The 19,107-nt window shown below is 35.8% G+C and overlaps 2 protein-coding genes across 10 annotated transcripts in view; both read left to right on the forward strand.

The window, feature by feature from the left end:
• The window catches only part of LOC113644351 (1-phosphatidylinositol 4,5-bisphosphate phosphodiesterase beta-1), an 83,091-nt gene extending 72,955 nt beyond the window's left edge, over nucleotides 1-10,136 (forward strand). For 2 of the 4 annotated variants that reach the window (XM_027149105.2, XM_027149106.2), the window contains exon 34: nucleotides 7,374-7,516. In XM_027149105.2, the coding sequence (XP_027004906.1) occupies nucleotides 7,374-7,384 (11 nt within the window). In that variant the 3' untranslated portion in view covers nucleotides 7,385-7,516. Of the gene's footprint in view, nucleotides 1-7,373 lie in introns of all 4 variants that reach the window. The other 2 variants (XM_027149104.2, XM_027149102.2) reach the window with 2 other exon arrangements.
• Nucleotides 10,137-14,047: 3,911 nt separating this feature from the next.
• Nucleotides 14,048-19,107, forward strand: part of LOC113644350 (1-phosphatidylinositol 4,5-bisphosphate phosphodiesterase beta-4) — a 62,024-nt gene continuing 56,964 nt past the window's right edge. For 3 of the 6 annotated variants that reach the window (XM_027149094.2, XM_027149096.2, XM_027149101.2), the window contains exons 1-2: nucleotides 14,049-14,455; nucleotides 16,718-16,762. The gene's annotated coding sequence lies outside the window, so the exon portion shown is untranslated. Of the gene's footprint in view, nucleotides 14,456-16,717; nucleotides 16,763-19,107 lie in introns of all 6 variants that reach the window. The other 3 variants (XM_027149098.2, XM_027149095.2, XM_027149099.2) reach the window with 2 other exon arrangements.

Consider the following 19,107-nt stretch of genomic DNA (forward strand, 5'->3'; position numbering starts at 1 on the left):
CTTGTTTCCTTGTTTATTTATCAGATGCTTTTATCTAGAGAAACATAGAAAACTTTGATTTAACAAACAGTGTACAATAATCAGACGTCTGTTGAATCTTTATGTGAATCATAACCTGAAGGAAAACATGTACAAGGGCTAGAGTGGGTTAGGTGATACAGATACTCAATCTAAACAGTACTAATACAAATCAGTAACAAAAGGATCATTTTGAACTGAAGAATAACAAGAAGTAATACAAAATGGATACAGTAAAAAGAAAGCACAGAGTGTGAATATGCTTATCTTTAGACTCTTGTGTAAGACACATGGTTCACTTTGGTGGAGATGGATGTTTGTTCCACCATTGATTTGCCAAGATGCTGAAGCACAGAGATTTCACACTGTTAGTGAGTTCAGACCTCACCGTAGGCTTTCTGTTCAATAAATACTATATGAACAATAACATAAAGCCATTGCATTATCTACATAATCATGTACATTTAGATTCAAGTTTCAACTGTGGATTTATTTCCTCTTTAATATCCAGCTGTGGTTAATTTAAGAACTAAATATGGTCTACCACTGGAGCAGAGACACATGGCAACAAATAGAAAGATTTTGAAAAAAATGATTTAATGCTATAAAGTAAATATGACATTTAGTATATATTGTGCTTCAAAGGTCTGAGGCCACTAGTGAAAATGCTTCTGTTTCTTTTACAAATTAACACAAAGGTTTTCATTATAAATGATATTATCAGGAACCACTTGAGTAAAAAGTAGAATTTTTTAAATATTTACATAACTTTCAAAGTTTCTTAGTATTTGTTATGTGCCGTTTTTGCTTTAATAACAGTGTGCACTTAAGCTGTCACAGAATCTACAAGTTTGTGTAAATCCTGATGATCCATGTTAGATCGAATCTTCCGTCGTCATCTGAACATGTGCTTCAATGGAAGACAGAATGAAAAATATTGGGAAAATCTGACCTTTACAAAGGAGTAGCGGTCAATATCAAAAATTCTGTTTTCTGTTTCTTGTTTTCCTGTTTTAAATTGTATCAGAAAATTCCAGATTTTCAATTTGGTCTCAGATTTTGGTATGTATGTATTTTTGTATGTCCATTTGTGTTAAAAGGTTTACACCAAAACCTTTAACTTATAGAGAGTCCATAAATATGTGACTCAGTAACATGAAATCACAGAATTGACAGATAACCTTATAATTCAAGATCTTGGAATAATGCCAGTACAAATATGGATTAATACATAGATGTAGCCTAATATGGATATGGAGATCTCGTGAAAATGGAGGAGTCATATGGAAAATGAGGGGAAAATGGCTTTTTATGGTTTGACAGTAGCAAGGGAGACAGATGGAGTTTTCTGTCTCTGCACAGACATGGACACAGAACAGCTTGTGACCCCTTACATTTGGTTGTGCCTCCAGAAACAGAAAGATAAAGACTGGCACACACTTCATATGATTTCCATAGGCCTAACAGATTTCCTGGCTAGCACCTAAAGTCCTCTGTACTGCCTCGGCCGTACTTTTCCTCAGTAGTGCTCACCACTCTTGTTTCATGTGAGCTGGTTAGCATTAATAATGCACACGGCCTGCCTTCCTTCTCACACCAGGGGAACCGCTGTCATTTGATACATACCGGCGGAACCTAACCCTCTGTGCCAACCATGATTGGCATTCCCACAGAGGGAAGAAGGCTCTGGAAATACTTCACTTTCATTCCACTGGTTGTGAGGAGAGCACTCGATCCCTTCCTTTTGTAGAAAGGATTTTCTGCCATGGCTCAAGTAGTTATTTATTTGAAAGGCAGGAGGAACTGACAGAGCAATTCATACTGTACGTTCATCTGAATGCTTTTTTCCCATTTATATTTATATCAAAGACTCTAAAGCTGTGCCCTTATGTTGGATATCCTCAAATAGTTCCATTCCAATATACAGTACTTATATGAGCATGTGTTTGGATTGGCAGAAGACGATAGATTAAACATAAAAGTGAGAGAGAGCAAAAAGGCATGAAGGCTGTTCATTTAGAAGCAAATAATCAACCATTTGCATACATATCATCACTTCTATCCAGATTGTTTAAAGATGCAGCTTATTTGCATAGCAATAGCTGTAAATGTGGTTGGACTTGAGGTTTAGTTGGCGGTGCTTAATTACTGCCTTGAAATTTTGCAGTGCATCATTCACAATTTTTTCTTTTCTTTAATTTTTGATTAGAGATGTTTAGTATGCAGGCACCTGACAATCACAACATTATATGCTTTTTGAACATCCTAGATTAAAAAAAATACAGATTGTTTCCCTCTTTTTGCCTTTTTTTAATTAAATTCCACCGTTAAGAAAAGGTATTTCATGTATTGTATATATTGCACAAACAATTGCACACATCTGACTGTATATTCAAAATACATGATTATACCGATCTGTATTATTCTATATTATTTTCTTATATTTTTCCCTTTCCAAACTGTATAGGTAAATCCATTTTTATTACAAATTCTATTTTTGTTGAATTTTTATTCTATTTTGATATCACAGACTGTCAGAAAAAAGCCTCTCACTGCATTCTTTCACCTTATGAGTTCTTCCACATCATCCATAGCAAGCCTTGTCTTCCTGGACCTCACTTTATTTCCTGGTGAAGACTAATCCTCTTAGTTGTTAGGGAAATCCTAGTGCTAGTTCATACAAAGACATTCTAGACAATTCCATGCTTCTATCTTTGTGGCAACAAACACAAGAAGACCCACATGGTTGTGATGTTCAGGTCCACATACTTTAGGTAATATAGTGTCTATTATGCTATCTGGCATCCTTTAATTTCTTATAGACTACCAGTAATCCACATAAAAATAACATCAGCACTTTTTTTTTTCAATTGAAGACCTTCCAACACTCAGTTAGGGCCAAATCCCAAATGACTTTCTATTCCTGTATGTAGTCATTACATAAGGGATGATCTAATGGCCTCATTGAACCTATGTAGTGCAATTAAATAACAATTCAATCCAAATTCAAATCTATTTGTGTAGCGCTTTTAACAATGGACATTGTCTCAAAGCAACTTTACAGAACATAAGAAACATAATACAAAAATATTTTTATATTATACAAAGATTAATATAATACAAAAAGTCTAAATTAATATTAAACTCATTTAAATGTGTTTGTATTTATCCCAATGAGCAAGTAAAAACTCAGGTTACGATTGTGTCAAGTAAAAACGCCCTCAGATAGAACCTCGAGAGGAACCAGACTAAAGAGGGAACCCATCCTCATTCGGGTGACACTGGAGGGTGGGATTATAGATATACAGTCTGGGAATCGTGTATTGATTGGGAGGATGTTGTCCTCAAAGACCACATGTAGTTGTCATTTCCGCTTAGAATGTCCGAATACTTCATAAAGTGGAATCCAGCATTTGAGATTCAGCAGCAGAAGAAAAAAAAAAGATTCAATTATAATATTCCAAATATAAATATATGTTTAGACTCGTACCTTGATTCATAATGAAATGTTAAAATTAAGTATTTTTTTCATGAAGTTTTATTTATTTAACAAAAAAGAAATATGTGTTCAGATACAATTGGACCATTTACTCACCTGTTAGCCTGCTTGCTGATTGTGAATCCAAGGAAATATAATGCTTTTGGTTAGTTTGCTATTTGTTTGAACTCTGGCAGGGATGGAAATGTAACTATAAAAATCAAAAAGATAGTGACAGAAGATGTAAGCAGCAAAAAAATTAAGTAAATCCACCAAACACGGAGGACAAGGTGACAGTACTGAATAAATGATTAAATAATTATATCAATAAGTAGTTTACAATAAATCACAGTGAACAGTGTCCAACAATTTTTTTTTCTATGGTCCAGATATCCAGAACATCTTATACAGTATGTGCAGCGTGTTCTTTGGCTCTTTGGCTTGTTTTTTAGTAACCAGTTTGCTTCTAAAGATAAATCTGTCCATAATCCAAAATTCTTAGCATCTGACACACAGCTGATATTTTTGCCTTTAAATATGTAAATGATATCAAATAGTAATCAAAAAGCAAACTTCTAGTTGCTGTGTATATCTGAGAGTTTCAGTGTCTATTAAATTAATTTGCATGTCAGAGTGGTGTGGAAATGCCTCTTTTCGCTCACTGGTAGCTTAGAATTAGGACAGATGTTGAAGAAGGTCATCTTCCTCTCAAAGTATTTTAGGCGATCTGAAGAATTGGATCTGAGGCTGGTTAGTTGACAGATGACAAGTCTTTTGAGGGAAGACACATTTAACATCTCCTGCTCAAGAGGGAGTGAAAACTAGACTGTGTCACGCTTTCATCGCTCGAGATCACTTTAGGTGAGCCAGTTAATTTGGTTCATCCTGTCCAGAACACAACACCCTGCAGACTGCTGCCTCAGCGCTGGGCTTTTTACCCGTATGCTGCTATTTAACAGCTGCTGTTTCAGGTTAGAGCTTTGTACTCATTCATGTGACCATGAAATGTTCACTACACTGTCGGAATACAGTAAGAACATGCAAATATATCAATCATAGGAACCTGTCAAAATCTAAATGCTTTGGCTTAAGACTTTGCTCAAGGAAGTAAAGCCAAGCCCAACTTTGAGCGTTCTGTAAATATCAAACAGGTGGCTGGTCTGTTTCTTGTTTACTTAATGACTACATGGATACATAGGCAAGCTACCAGCTTACCTCATATTCAGATCGATTGATTGTTTGAGAGTTTTTCTTAAAGCACCCTGGCTTACGAGGATAAAGTCTCTTAATTCTGGTCATTATTCAGACCTTGAAGTTTAATATAAATGGAGCTTTTGTGGTTCTCATGACTCATAAATGACCACGTAAAGGTATTCCTTCAAGATGAGATCAGTTTACACTGATTGTGTTTGCATTATTAATGATTTTGAAGCTGAATTTCCTTATTGTGTATTGCAACCGGTCTTCTCATTATAGTATATATAAGCAATTTTGCAGGCTATTTTAGCCAAAATAGGGAACTAACTAGGGACATTTGATAAAATAATGTTAGCTCAAAAAGGACTGATGCTATGACACACAGTTTGTACCATGTCTGACTATAAACAACCGAGCAGTAAATCATTACTTCTCTCCCAAACATCTCCAACATGGCTGTGAACCTTTCACCTTACCCTTGAGTTTTAATTACCTCTGCTGCCACATAAACGCCCCATGTGATAAAGAGGTGGCATGCATGCACACACACACAGATACATGCACACAAAACCTGCCATGGACAGCCAACCCTGCAGGTGACTCAGCTTACAGTCAAACGCAGTTGGGATTCCTGGCATTCACTTTCTTCACTCTGTTTTCTCTCCACGCACATATCCCATGCACACACGCTAAGGAGTGGATATAAGCGGTGAGGTGGCATTTTAATCCGAGCGTCTTTGTGCCCAAGCCGGCAGGGGGACAGCAGATGTCCCTCACCTAAGTAGGTCACGCTTTGTGCGGGACGTCTGTGTGGCAGCCATCTGGATGCTCCCTGTCACTGTCAGCTGTGTGAAAATATGATTTCCTACAAGGCACCTTGAGCAATAGCGGGACCTGAGAGCATGAGAGATAACAAATTACACACATTATGTAAAATGCTTTCGTAAGGCATCATACATATCATTGTAATACTTTCTAAGAAGCATAACATTGTGTGCATTATAGATTTTAAAGGAATAATATACAACAGGACAAAAATACTATAATCCGTAACTGAAAATTCATTTCGGCCCTACGGGAAGCCGAATGATACCACACGGGAACAGTTTCCCTGTTATAGCTCGTCCCACACTGTATTATTTCTCTTATTAGGTCAAAGACAACACACTTTTAACCATTTATAGTTACAGCTGTTTATTGAATGTCCACAAGTCAAGAAGAGTTACTTTTATGTTATGGTAGCTGTCAGTCTGTCACCTATTTACTGTATCACCTATCTATCAACTTCAAGTTAATAGCAACTTGTGAGGTTACAGAGAAGTCCTGAAGACTCACCTGTGACAGAAAACACTTGAGGCTCCTTTAATTTAGAAAAGGTCTCCTAACAGAAATGATTTTTATTCTATTCTTTTCATTTGTTTATTATACTGTATGTTAGATTATGTGGAGCATCTGCCACACAATTCCCTGTGAATGAGCTGTTATTATAAAAACAATATATTTTTTAAAGAGCAGTAGTGCCAGCTGCAAAGCCTATCAAATCTTATCCTGTAAATTATTATTTTATTTGATCACTTTATTTTAGTACTTTATTATCCAAAGCAATAGCTCATGCACAGGGAATCTTATGGAAGATGCTCCACATGAACAGAAAAATGTATATATTTGTTTATTATGCAATATATGGTGTGGTAAAAAAAAAAAAAAAAAGGTTTTTCAAAATGGGAAATTCAGGAAAGCTTTGCGGTTTTCGTATTATTATTTTTTTTATGTTTGTTTGTTTGTTTTCTCAGTGAATGTCATTTATGAATGTAATTATTATAGATATGGCATTCACAGAAAGTGTTACCACTACTTTTTATACAGGCTCAGTGCATATTATAAGAGTTACTGTATAAGATAAGATAAGATAATGGAACCTCATAAAGCCCTTAGAAAGCTCAGGGCCTTAACTGTGTGCTTTTTTTAGATGTTCTTTCAAAGATAATTAAGCACAGTAGTAGCAACACATTGTTCTCAAATTTCAATTGAAGCATCCTAAAACGTTTGCTGTTGCTGATGACGTTCTCAAGAAAGCAATAGAACAGTCAATGTGCTTCACAGTCATTGCCTCTGACACAAATTCGTCTTTGGTGCTTTTCTTTAATTACAATGCTCCCAGAAGACTGAGCAGCGTAGTTAACTAGTTGAATAAGCATTAACACAATTATTGGGTCAGAATGAATACAATTTCATCATGTTTAATCATTAGGGGAGTCCACGCATGGGAGAAAAAAAAACATATTCTGCAGAAGTGGATTTGGAGAGCTGGCACAGGACAGAGAGATCTAGTGCCACTATCATTTTCATTCAATTTCATTGGATTTCTGTTGCCCTCTCAGTGCTCTTCAGCTGCTTTGAAGGACACTCCCAGAACCCATGCTCCTCTCATTCTGTGTAGCTATTAAACTGTTAAATCATCCAAATGATACTGTTAGACACCATTTATAAACCTTTTAGCATTTTACTCCATGCTGTGGTTAGCTCTCTGGGGATGGTTAAAAACCACTCAGGGTGAGTTAACCTGAGTTAAAGATGTAGGTATCACACTGTATGCATTAGGTTACAGAGAGTGTACTTATCTCTAGGAAATTAATAGCATCTCATATAGGCTCAAATCATCTTCTGGTTATTTTTACAGCTTCAAAGTGAGCTGGACCAGGAATACCAGGACAAGTTCAGACGACTCCCGGTGGAGATCCAAGAGTTTGTACAGGAAAGTGCTAAATGTAGACTAAGTAATGAATGGGAACCGAGCTGCCTTAGCACCTCATCCACCATCGAGAACCTGAACCACAAAGCAGGCCTGTCAGAAGAGGATGCAGACGAGGACTCTACAGAGAAGGTGTTTGACACTCCTCTCTGAACTACACACTGGGTTCCACATCAGCATATGTAAAGAATTTGTAACATCTGCGTTCCTGATGTTGGCTCTTTTTCGTGTCTGATCATTTGCTTCAATTTTTGGGATTCTGTGACTTTGTTACTAAAGTTCACTTTGCCATTCATTCTTTACACAGATAGAGCTTTATATTACTAAGGTAAGATGTGCTTGATGGAATAATGATATAACGTACTTGAACAACAGCATGAACACTTCTGCTTTCTTAATGAAATTAGGGTTTTAATTTGTATGTCTGTTACTGTAAATTGACAGATTTGATTATGCTGCTGTTTGGGTTTAGTTAAGCACTAGGGAAACTATGAATATCATTTCAGAATAAGGCTGTTTTAATAGCTTCAATCTGCTTATCTCAGTCCCATATTCACCAAACCACTATATCTGTTACTGTTTATTTTGAATTAGTATAAATTACCACAAGCCTGTTTTTTTTTGTTTGTTTTTTTAAAAGGTTTAATATTTTATTGTTTTATTTTTTCTTTCCACTTTTTATACCTATCAATACTACATATTAATGTAACCTGAGGATTGTGGGATCAGTTGCATGTCTTTGTACACTTATACAGTAAATGTTACTGATGTAGCACAGAAATTGAAAAAAAAAATGCATACACTTAAATGTAAATATTATGCCATTCAGCTAAAAAAGGAAGAAAGTGCTACGAAGGCGTTAAGGTCGTACGAAGATGCTGGTAAAAATGTAATGAGAATATTTGCACCTTGGCCTTAGAGATAGAATGCACTGAACCTCTTTACTGTATGTTGTGTTTCATTTCATGATTTCTACAATAGCAATGTAGATATGCTGTAGACACGATGCTGTTGTGTATGCATCATATAAGCGTATACTTTTCATTCGTCCTCTATTGTCTAATTCATTTTTAATTACATGTCAAGGTCTTTGGTTTAGCTGTCATTGTGTGACCATGTGAGTATAAGGTTAACAAATATAAAGAAAGCTATAGCAAAAATACAAATGTTCAGAAAGCACAAAGTTTAGTGTTAATCAGGAAAGTAAGCAAGATGTGTTGATCTTATATTACAGTGCTATGAGATACTCACCCCAGGTTACCTTCACAAGCATGGACAAAAAATCTGTCACATTTTGGGTAAAATATAATATTCATGGGTGGGTCACTAGGTGTCTTAATATGTCTTACAAGCACATTTCTGTTCACAACATTTGTTAAATATTACATGGCACTGAATGTTATTATTACTCACATTGTAATCTGGTCTATAATCACTGTTTTAATGTAATAACAATTAACATGTACATGCTGTGAAAGACAAAAATAACCTTATATGACAACCACAGTACAATACACAATGCACAATTCTCAGTATAGGGTGATTACTGACAGTTATTTAAATAATATTTGAACTTTGTAATATTAAAACATTTATACTTAAAAAATTGGTTTACAACAAAAAAATCCTCATGGAATATTGATCGGCATAATATCTGACCTGAACACCAAATAACTTGCAAAAGTATCTGAGTATCTGCATTAAAGCAAGAATAGTGTGTGCTATTAAAACTGAAAACATAACATGAAATGCTATTATTATTAGAAAACACAATGTTATCAAACAGATTTTATAAGAAATGCACACAAATTCCAGATTCAACTGGTGGGATTTTGTTTAAAAGGCACAAACGCAAAGCTTTTCCTTGACCCCACAATTAACCCTCGTATCTTGTTATACTGTATGGCTTCACACATGAGTCTCACACACGGTGTAAATAGAACTGAGGGCAAATATTTACTGATGTAAACATACTTAAAATTGTCATGTATATTTTCAACTGTAAGGATTATTATACAAAAGTCTTATCATCATTATAACTGTTGGATTTATTCAGTTGGGTAGATGGGTAGAGAAAAACCACAAAAAAGACTGAATACGTGTATCAGTGCTTGGATTCCCAGACCATTTCAGACACTCTGTAGTGCATGAATACTAATCATTATATTGTCCCAGTCTGTTTGCTTAGACTACTGTACAGTACAGTGTTAGCCTGTTGTGACACAAACTAAATTTTTTAAAGTTTGAAACACTTACTGTAATAGACTTGAAACGACTTAATGAGTGTACAGTAATAGATATCTTGTTTACTTTTGAGGGATTATTGCTATGATGTAAGTCCTGTGCCTTTCTATATGATTGCTTGTTGAATGTGTGAAAAGCATTGTGTAAAGTCATTATAAGGACTATGTCTTGTGTAGGTCTATATGTCATCTGCTAAACAGATTATGTGCACTTTTAGTACCATAACACTACTGAGTAATGTTTGTGACTAGCAGTATTTGAGAGGAATGGTCTATAAATTATGTGATGTTTTTGTTTTCTCTATGGTACCTGTTTCTTGTCTTAGACATAAAGGTACTGGATATATCGTATGCATTTGGAAAATGTGAGTAGAAAAAAACATGTTAAAAAGGAAAATTTTGAGTAGAGATGAAATGCTTGTAAATAAAATAAATGTTGATTCTATATGTAAACTTACAGTTTTGTGCTTGTTGGTAATTTATCATTTAAAATGTCCAAAATCCCCAAAAGGTCTACGGGTTTTGAATTAAACTTGGATTACATTGCATTAACCTCCTTGTAATTGCTGTATTAGTGAGAATATATCCTGAGGACTGTGATCAGGGAGTTCTACTTGGGTGCTCAGTCCTATCAGCTGTAAATCTGTGAATGAAGTGAGCCAGAACTTATCCCTTTGTTTGGGAAGCAGATATATACACCAGGATTTTATTTAAAAAGTGCTGGAGCTGTACCAGCTGACCTTGATATGTTAGTGAAGCTGAAATGGGACTTCCTTTTAGCACTAAAATCATACAGTCATATTTCAGATTGCTCTGTCAGCGTTAAGTTGGAAAAGTTAATTGTGTGTGTGTGTGTGTGTGTGTGTGTGTGTGTGTGTGTGTGTGTGTGTGTGTGTGTGTGTGTGTGTGTGTGTGTGTGTGTGTGTGGCCTGTAAATATCCTCCACGGCTCTCATCGCTTTAATCTTAAGTGTTTGTTGTCCAACTTTGATTCTGAGCAAAAGTATCACTTAAGGGAGGTCACTCTAATGTTATGGCCCATTTTGTTCAGGGTTTCTGGATGCAGATGAATGCCAGGATACAAAGTTTCCCAGCAGAACATTGTCCAGAGCATCACACTGTCATGACCTTCTTCCCATAGTGCAACCCGGTGACATGTTTTCCCCATGTAAGCAATGCACATGGACCAAGCCGTCCACATGATGTCAAAGAAAACATGATTAATTTGACCAGGCTACATTTCTATCAAAGCCACCATGAACTTTTTCAGATATTTCTGTTATTCTATGGGATCGGACCACAGGCTAGCCTTCTCTGACCAGACTCTTTGTGTGTCCTTGTGTGCCCCTGGTTCACTGGTTGTTCTTGCTTGGAACACTTTTGGTAGGTACTAATCTTTGCATACCAGGAACACCCTACAGGACCTGACATTCTGAAGCTGTTCTGAGCCGTCACAATCTGGCCCTTGTCAGCGTTACTCAAATCCATACATTTACCCATTTTTTCTGCTTTAAACACATCACCTTCAAGAACTGACTATTCACTTGCTGTCTAACGTATTCCACCCCTTGACAGACACAAATGTAATGAGCTGATCAATGTTATTCTCTTCACGTGTCAGTGGTTTTAAAGTAATGGCTAATTGGTGTGTGTTTGTGTGTGCGTTTGTGTATGTGTGAGTGTGTGGGTGGGTGTCTGTGGGTGTAGATAAATAGACTTTATGTAGTGTTTAATTATAATATAATTATTAACACATCCTGAACTCTTCATCGGAGCACCTGATATTAGTGATCTACTGTAGGAAGACACAGATACATGGTGCAAGCAAAGACGTGAAAAATGATAGCTAGAAAGAGATGGGAACGATTGAATGAAGAGAGACACAGCTCACATGAAAGAGAATAATTCAAAGCGAAAGCCGGCTGTGATCACTGTGCAGCTGTGGCCTTTGCTCTGATATGTATCAAAGCTCAAACCGCATGCGTCCATCCTCAAGAGGGGATTTTTTTTCTATAGCTTACGTATTGTTATTCATGTGCCAATACATTCCCCTGTATGGTTTTTGATTCAAGGATAATTAAGCTTGGAGAGAAAATAACATGATTAGTCTAGTTTCCATCAGATGGTCTTTTATGATTGTTTGGAATGTGAAGGGGAACTGTGTAGACACTGTTGTACTGTATTGTGTCTAGCCTTAAAGGCATCTTGATGTTAGGTCTAACCGAAGAAATGAAACCAGAAAGTTGAATATAAGCAACAAGCACAGCTTTGATGAAAATAAAATATTTACTGATTTTGTGTGTGTGTGTGTGAGTGTGTATAACATTTGCTCAGGGATACATTTGTGAATGTGAGTATCCATGGCTTATCCCTACTTTTCTTTTTCTTTTAAACAATTTCCTCTGTCATTAGATGAGGCTTTGAATAGTGCTTTAACAGACAATGTCCAAGCCTTTATTGCTTCCCAGCAAGCAGGAAGTGGGCTAATTAACTCTGAGTTATAATCATAGCACATGCAGATATACTTTTAATATCTATCATGTTGGAAGTTACACAAGCAGTGACCGTGCCTCTGCTCCTTTCTGAGGCAGGAGGTGTTAGATAAGTGCTTTAATGAATCCTATCTTCATGAGGGTGATGGTGAGATACTGTCATGTTAATATTTGCAAAGAAAATATACAGCTGTTCTCATTTTCCATTTTTACAGGCAATAGACATCCGAGTAGTAGCCAAAAGGTTTTGAAGGGCCATTAATTAGAAAGCATATTTTAAGCAGTAGAGGTCCCAAAAGGTCCATATTAGGACTCACTCTTTAACTAGGCAAAAGATTCACTGCAATGGTGATTACTGTACTGGATGATTACTGTACTATATATATGTATGTATGTGTGTGTGTTTGTGTTTGTGTTGTTTTGTTTGTATTTGTTTGATTTGACAGTAAGCCTACAACCAATTACGCTGCCACTTTTACGCCTACACTGTTGTAATCACATCTGCTATGTTGGCTGCAGTCTCTCACTCTAGAAAACATGAAAAAGAAGAAATAAATCAGTGTAATATTAGTAAATTTAGCATCACATTAAATTACATACATACACCTAACCATTATAGTATTATATATTTATTAGGTTATATCATATTTGCTTTATCCCTTTAACTACATTGTTGATGTAAAAGCATATGATTCAGTAACTACCATGAATTAATATCTAACTAAAGTGAAATTAATGAAAAGGGACAAAGGGAATCTATAAATGTTGCTCAAATTTAGTTATCATTGTTTATTCCTTTATTTTGTCACCCAGTGTGAGAAGTGTAAATCGGCAACTGCTGACGAATTCTGTCTATGAAAATGATGTACCCTATTTATGTTTCTTTAAAAATTGTATATTGCTATTAAACAACTGTGGTTAATTCAAGTACTGTGGGGAATTCTGAACTCAAAATCATAGAAGCTATTTAAAGATAGGATGAAAATATACAAGCATCTGAAGCTCAACTAAATAGTTAATTACCATAAGAATGAGTATAGTACTTGAAGGAATTTACAAGGTCAGTAATACTATAATAATAATAATAATAATAATAATAATAATAATAATAATAATAATAATAATAATAATAATAATAATAATAATAATTATTATTATTATTATTATTATTATTATTATTATATCATTACTATTTTAGTAGTAGTAGTTGTAGTAGTAGAAGTATTACTGTTATTAGTAGCAATTGTGGTAGTGGAATAATAATAATAATAATAATAATAATAATAATAATAATAATAATAAGAAGAAGAAGAAGAAGAAGAAGAAGAAGAAGAAGAAGAAGAAGAAGAGAGTGCAGCTTGTATAATGGAACTTTACCAACACAGCAAACCATTGGCCTCAACATACTCTAATATTCATTTCTAACAAATTATAGCTAACATAAAATCAAGCTACATCTTTTTATATATTGCTAAATGACCAACAAATGTTACGTATGTGTGTGTGTGTTGTATGTCTGATTGGGATCCTATTCAGGTCATACACAGACATGGGTAACTAACTGTATTAAATATATTCCACCTGAATTTATTTGCCAAAATTTGGTACCTGACCGCCGCTTTGTGAACAGGTCTGTGGACGTTCCTCAGTACATAAAGGAAGCAAGAAATGTTCAAGCTCAACCGAAGTAGATGCAGGGAATATGACATAAATGTGACATAACCCAGTTTCTGTCACATGGCTTCAAATGAGTTCTTGGAAAAGCAGGCTTTCAGCTGATTGGTCTAAACATGCCATCTTCAACTTGGTTCATTTTTAGATTTCTGTGAAGCCTTCATTTCTGTTTGTGGATTAGGAGTTGGTGTAGTCGCTGCATGAAGGGAACCTATAGTATATATGTTTATATATACTCCAGAATAGTGGTGATTTACAGATCTTTTTCTCCTCCTCCTCTTCCTTCTCCTCCTCTTCTTCCTCCTCCTCCTCCTCTTCCTCCACCTCTTTAACCGCTGTATTTGCTGGAGGAAGGGCACTTGTGCATGACTCACTCCCCCTGCTAACCTTTCATTCATTCAGCAGAGAGAAAGGGAAGGAGAGAGAGAGTGAGGGAGGGGGTTTCTTTAGCTGCTCTCCACTGGAGGGCGAGAGGTAACAGGAGTGGGCAGCATTATCAGGAGGCAGGACACACAGAGAGGACAGCAGCAGCTGGACACAATCCGGACCGGTGATCTTGACAAGCACCGGATTTACAGCACCACCTTAAATCAGCAGTTCACGTAAGGGACGATGATGTTTGTCATTTCTGCGGTGATTTAGTTAGTTCTTTTCTTTTCTGTGGTGTGTCCTAGATGACGCTGTTTGACTCAAAAGGTCCGAGAATCGAGTAAAGGAAAAATCTGTGATGTGAGTGAGTGTAGGAGACGATGGGGAAGAGAAGAGAAGAGTAGAGTAGAGAGGATAAAAGAGCAAACTGGAGCTTGCAGTTCATTTTATTTGTTTATTTATTTATTTATTTCAAAGTGGCTTCCAGTAGCTAAAGGCGCTATACCCGGACACGTTTGACACTGAGACAGCGTGCAGGGTGAAGCTGTAGTTTTGCTTGTGTGCTATTTATTTTTACATTACAGCAGTCTGTGTTGTTAAACTAGGCGCTTAAATTAAATCCTATGGATGTTATTTGCTGTTAGCTTCTGAGCTAGCGCTTTCAGCTAGCACTTATGAGCACCCAAAAAGCATGATACTAGCCAGGATCCATACAGCACAGCCGAGCAAAACACACTTATCCAATGTCACACATATTCGTTGTAATATGTGGCGTTATTTGTTGTTGTTTATCTGGATAATAATCCCTTTACGAAGCTATACATGCAAATCTGGAAGCAGACAAATAATTAGTTGCCTGAATATCCTGTATATGTTTTGCATGTATGTATGTAAGTATACAGTAGGTTGCATAAGCATATATGTTGTGTGTGTGTGTGTGTGTGTGTGTATATATATATATATATATATATATATATATATATATATATATATATATATATATATATATATATATATATAAGAGTTATATGAATGAAATGTAATTGTGTCAGTGCAACATACTGTACCTGCATGCAAGTAAGACTATTGCATGGGGTGAGCATTGTACATCAGTTCTATGCAGTGTTCACTTGCTACCATAAGTCTCAAACGAGCACGAATTCTGAACAATTCGGTTCAAACACAACACTTATTAACTCTGTGTGCGCTGTCAAATGTCGATGCTGGTGCTATTGTGAGGCTTGTGGAAGCCTTATCGGTGTTACGGTTAGGATTAACAATCACATCTTTTCAAAATTAATTACAAAATTAGTTAAAATTAAAGCTCATGACGTTTACTGGTTTAACTTTGCCTTTAGGATTAGGTGTCTGAATCGGATGGAGCAGCATCTGAGCCTTTAAATAGTACCTGGGCTGGTATATATTTACTGCATAGTAACTCTAAGTTTATTTCTAAACATAGATTTTATATTTTGTGTTTTCTCCACAAGTACTGTTTTGCAACTGCTGAAGCAAATAACAGGTGGCACATGTTTCAGTGAACCTGATCTCTTCTCTCTCTGTTCAGTTGAGCGATTACTCTCAGCCTATTATTCAGTAATTCATAGTCAAGTCCATTTACCAGTTATTGTAAATTATTCAGAAATGACAGTGAAATTAATAGGAAATGTGTGTCTCATTAGGGTAAGAAATGCAAGTCTGTAACTGCTGGGTGAAAAGGTCAGGAAACATGGATCGTAGAATTGACTAAACAACCATTTTGTTCAAACTAATGTTGAGTATATATGCACAGAATCTAGGAATAAAGCTATAAAAGCAATTAGACTTTATAAAAGATGCATAAAAGATAAAAGATAAAATACAGCTCTGTACTGTTAGTTCTAATATCAGATTTGAATGATCTAAAGTTTTTGTACTATCACAGTCTGAGGCCATTTTCAGCCAGCTGGACACACAATAATAAAAGACATATTTTTTAATGAAATAATAAACACTAGCAGATTTGCTTAAACGTGTGAATAAATGTGTCTACATACTCATACAAACAGTGACTGGTGTTTGGATGATAAGACGGGGATGATGACACACTGTTGCTCAAGGTTACTGATCACTGCTTTACAAGTTCTACAACTTTCAGGTTTCTCTTTGCACTTTGGATCGTTGCGAAGTAGTTTCAAGTCCAAACGCATTTATCTGTTTATCAAAATAAACTGAGAACTGAATCCATCCAATAAGGCCTTGATGAACGCTGTAAGGATATTTTTATTTCATAGTTGCAAACATAGTGTTTCTTATGAGAATGACTCTTGATACTGTTACTGTATGTTATGCCTGTTGTCCTTGGCTGGAATGCAATCCAAATGTTTTCTAGTCTACAGCTGATTAAGATAAAATCAATCAAAAGTTCAATGTCAAGTAAATTTTTCGTTTATTTGGATTTTTTAACATTTTATTTTCATTTTTAATTTCTTGATTTGTTCATTTTTTGCTCACAGGAAAAGAGATGCTATTGTTCAAATGAAACACTAGATGCGGCACTGGTGAGTATGTTTGTTTTTTCCTTTACATCTTGTTCTTCTGTTTTAGATTTATATTTAAGTTAAAGTGGTATTTCAGTTTGTGTTCATATGCACTGTATGAGCAAATAAATAGAGAGAACAGGAGAGAATATTTTGTAATGCGGAAGAGCAACAGGCATCAATGTTTGTCTTGATTAAATCCTTTACTCACAGGAAACCCACTGCTTTAGGGTTCCACATAGAACTTTTATGGATTCCCCAAGAGAAACATACTGTAGCAAAGAACAGTGTAGGATGTCAGACGTAACCTTTTTTTTCGAATCTGTATCAAAGTCATATTAAAAATCCTTAGTGTATGATTATAATCTGAAGAAATATCTACTTCTTAATCTGTTAAGACAAATTTAAGATTTTTTTAAAGTAAAGGACAATGAGAATCAGTAAATAAATCTGCATTTTTTAGTCTAAAAGTCTACCAGTAACCGATTTTACGCAGTCCTCAGTCCTTCTCAATGATCATGCAACATTTATTTACACCTAAAAACTGGGAACTATCTTTGCCAATCTTACGTACAGACCAACTAAAACTAGCTCTCACATACAGTAGGTGGTTTTCAACACAACCTGAGGGATTAAATCTAATGTGTTATGTAAGGTGACATGGCTTTTAAGCTGTCCAACAGTCCTTTTATGTTTTACCACTTTTATAGCATCTCTTTGTTGGGTATCTTATAGCCTTTTTTGGGGTTTGTTTAATACGACAGAACTAAAAAGCTGCCAATAGACTGTGTACAGACGTCTCCTGCTCGGCTGTCTCGCTGTATGACTGAACGCAAGCCCCGCTCTAATGCTTGTTAAAGGCTTGGTGTTGCATACCAATCGCAAGGCCTGGGCTGTCATGGGCTCTGTGATTTTAAGATGCTGCTGTAAAATGTGTCAGCTGCAGCATAGCTGAATGTAATGTATGGGTTTTGCATGTTGTATGAGACCTTGTTAGTCAAAAAGACAAACTGGCTCATATTTAACTGTCTGTGTTAAATTTACTGTTGTGCGAGGCTGAGTTAAAGGCCATGTCTGTTAGTTTTCTGTAAGTAGACACAAGGGATATTCATTCATATGCATTTCAGACACATTCGGACATTATTTACAGACTTGCTTTTTCTTTTTCTTTTTTTTATGACGTATTGAGGTTTAGATTAAACCTAAGTTGGATTTATGTATTATATAATTTTGTACTGTAATAAAATAAAAAGTGATGTAGACCTCTGGCTTTGCTTCACTGAACCAATGATATCAGCAACTAAAATTTAGTTAACAGTTTATTCATTTATTTATCTTCAGTAACTATTTTATACTGGTCAGGGTCTAAGGGCATTTAGTGACTATCACAGTTACACTGGGTGCAAGGTGGAAGAGCTTACTCTGGATTAGACACCAGATCATCACAGGGAATTATGCACACACACTCATTCACAGTTTACTGTAGCCAATCCAGAGAAACCCGAGAGGGCACGAGAAATCAACATAATCCAAATAAACATGCAAGAATTCAAACAGATAGTAACCCATCTCAAAGTTGAACCGGAGAGCTCTGAGCTGTGACCATGTCAGCCCTTTATTAACTGTCGAACGAATCATCAAATCGTTCATCCGATGCTCATTTGGACATCAATGAATGAATGAATGAATGTTTTTTAAATTTCGTATATAAATATTGCCAGCAGGCCTGAAAGCACATTTGTTTCATTGAGTTGTTACTTTTATTTTTCCTTTGTTGGCATCTGAAAATAACCAGTAATAAAAATAATGTTGGAATCCCCTCCATCATACCACTACATACAGTTCAGGACTTATCCCTATCAGGGAACATAGAAATCTACTAAACGAATTCCTCTCCTGGACTGCATTTCTGAGTCTAAAAATACTTAGGAACAGTGCAAACCAAAAGCTATTATCTGCTCTTTCTAATTCCATCCCCCCACTGGAAACACATCCCTCTGTTCACGTTCACTCAACCCGGGCTTCAAACCACTGGTGGCAAGGCTGAATGTGAACGTAATTTGCACTTTCAATTAAACTGTCGACCTTTGTTTCATAACGCAACACGTGAGATCCTCACTTCTGAGTTCGTCAAATTCTAGACAAATACAAAATGCTACGATTTTTGTATGGTTGTATTTTGTAACTGTTGTAACATGTAGTTGAAAATAAAGAGAGAATAAACAGAACACAACAAGGGTTTGTTTAGACAGGGAGTGAAATATATGCATATCTTTTCTGTTCTATAGCCTCTCTTAGGCAGGTGAATAGAAACCAGATTTTTGGTGAAACAAAACACACACATTTATACAATTATAACTTTTAGA

The sequence above is a fragment of the Tachysurus fulvidraco genome, chromosome 16, assembly GCF_022655615.1.
Source record: "Tachysurus fulvidraco isolate hzauxx_2018 chromosome 16, HZAU_PFXX_2.0, whole genome shotgun sequence".
Lineage (NCBI taxonomy): Eukaryota > Metazoa > Chordata > Actinopteri > Siluriformes > Bagridae > Tachysurus > Tachysurus fulvidraco.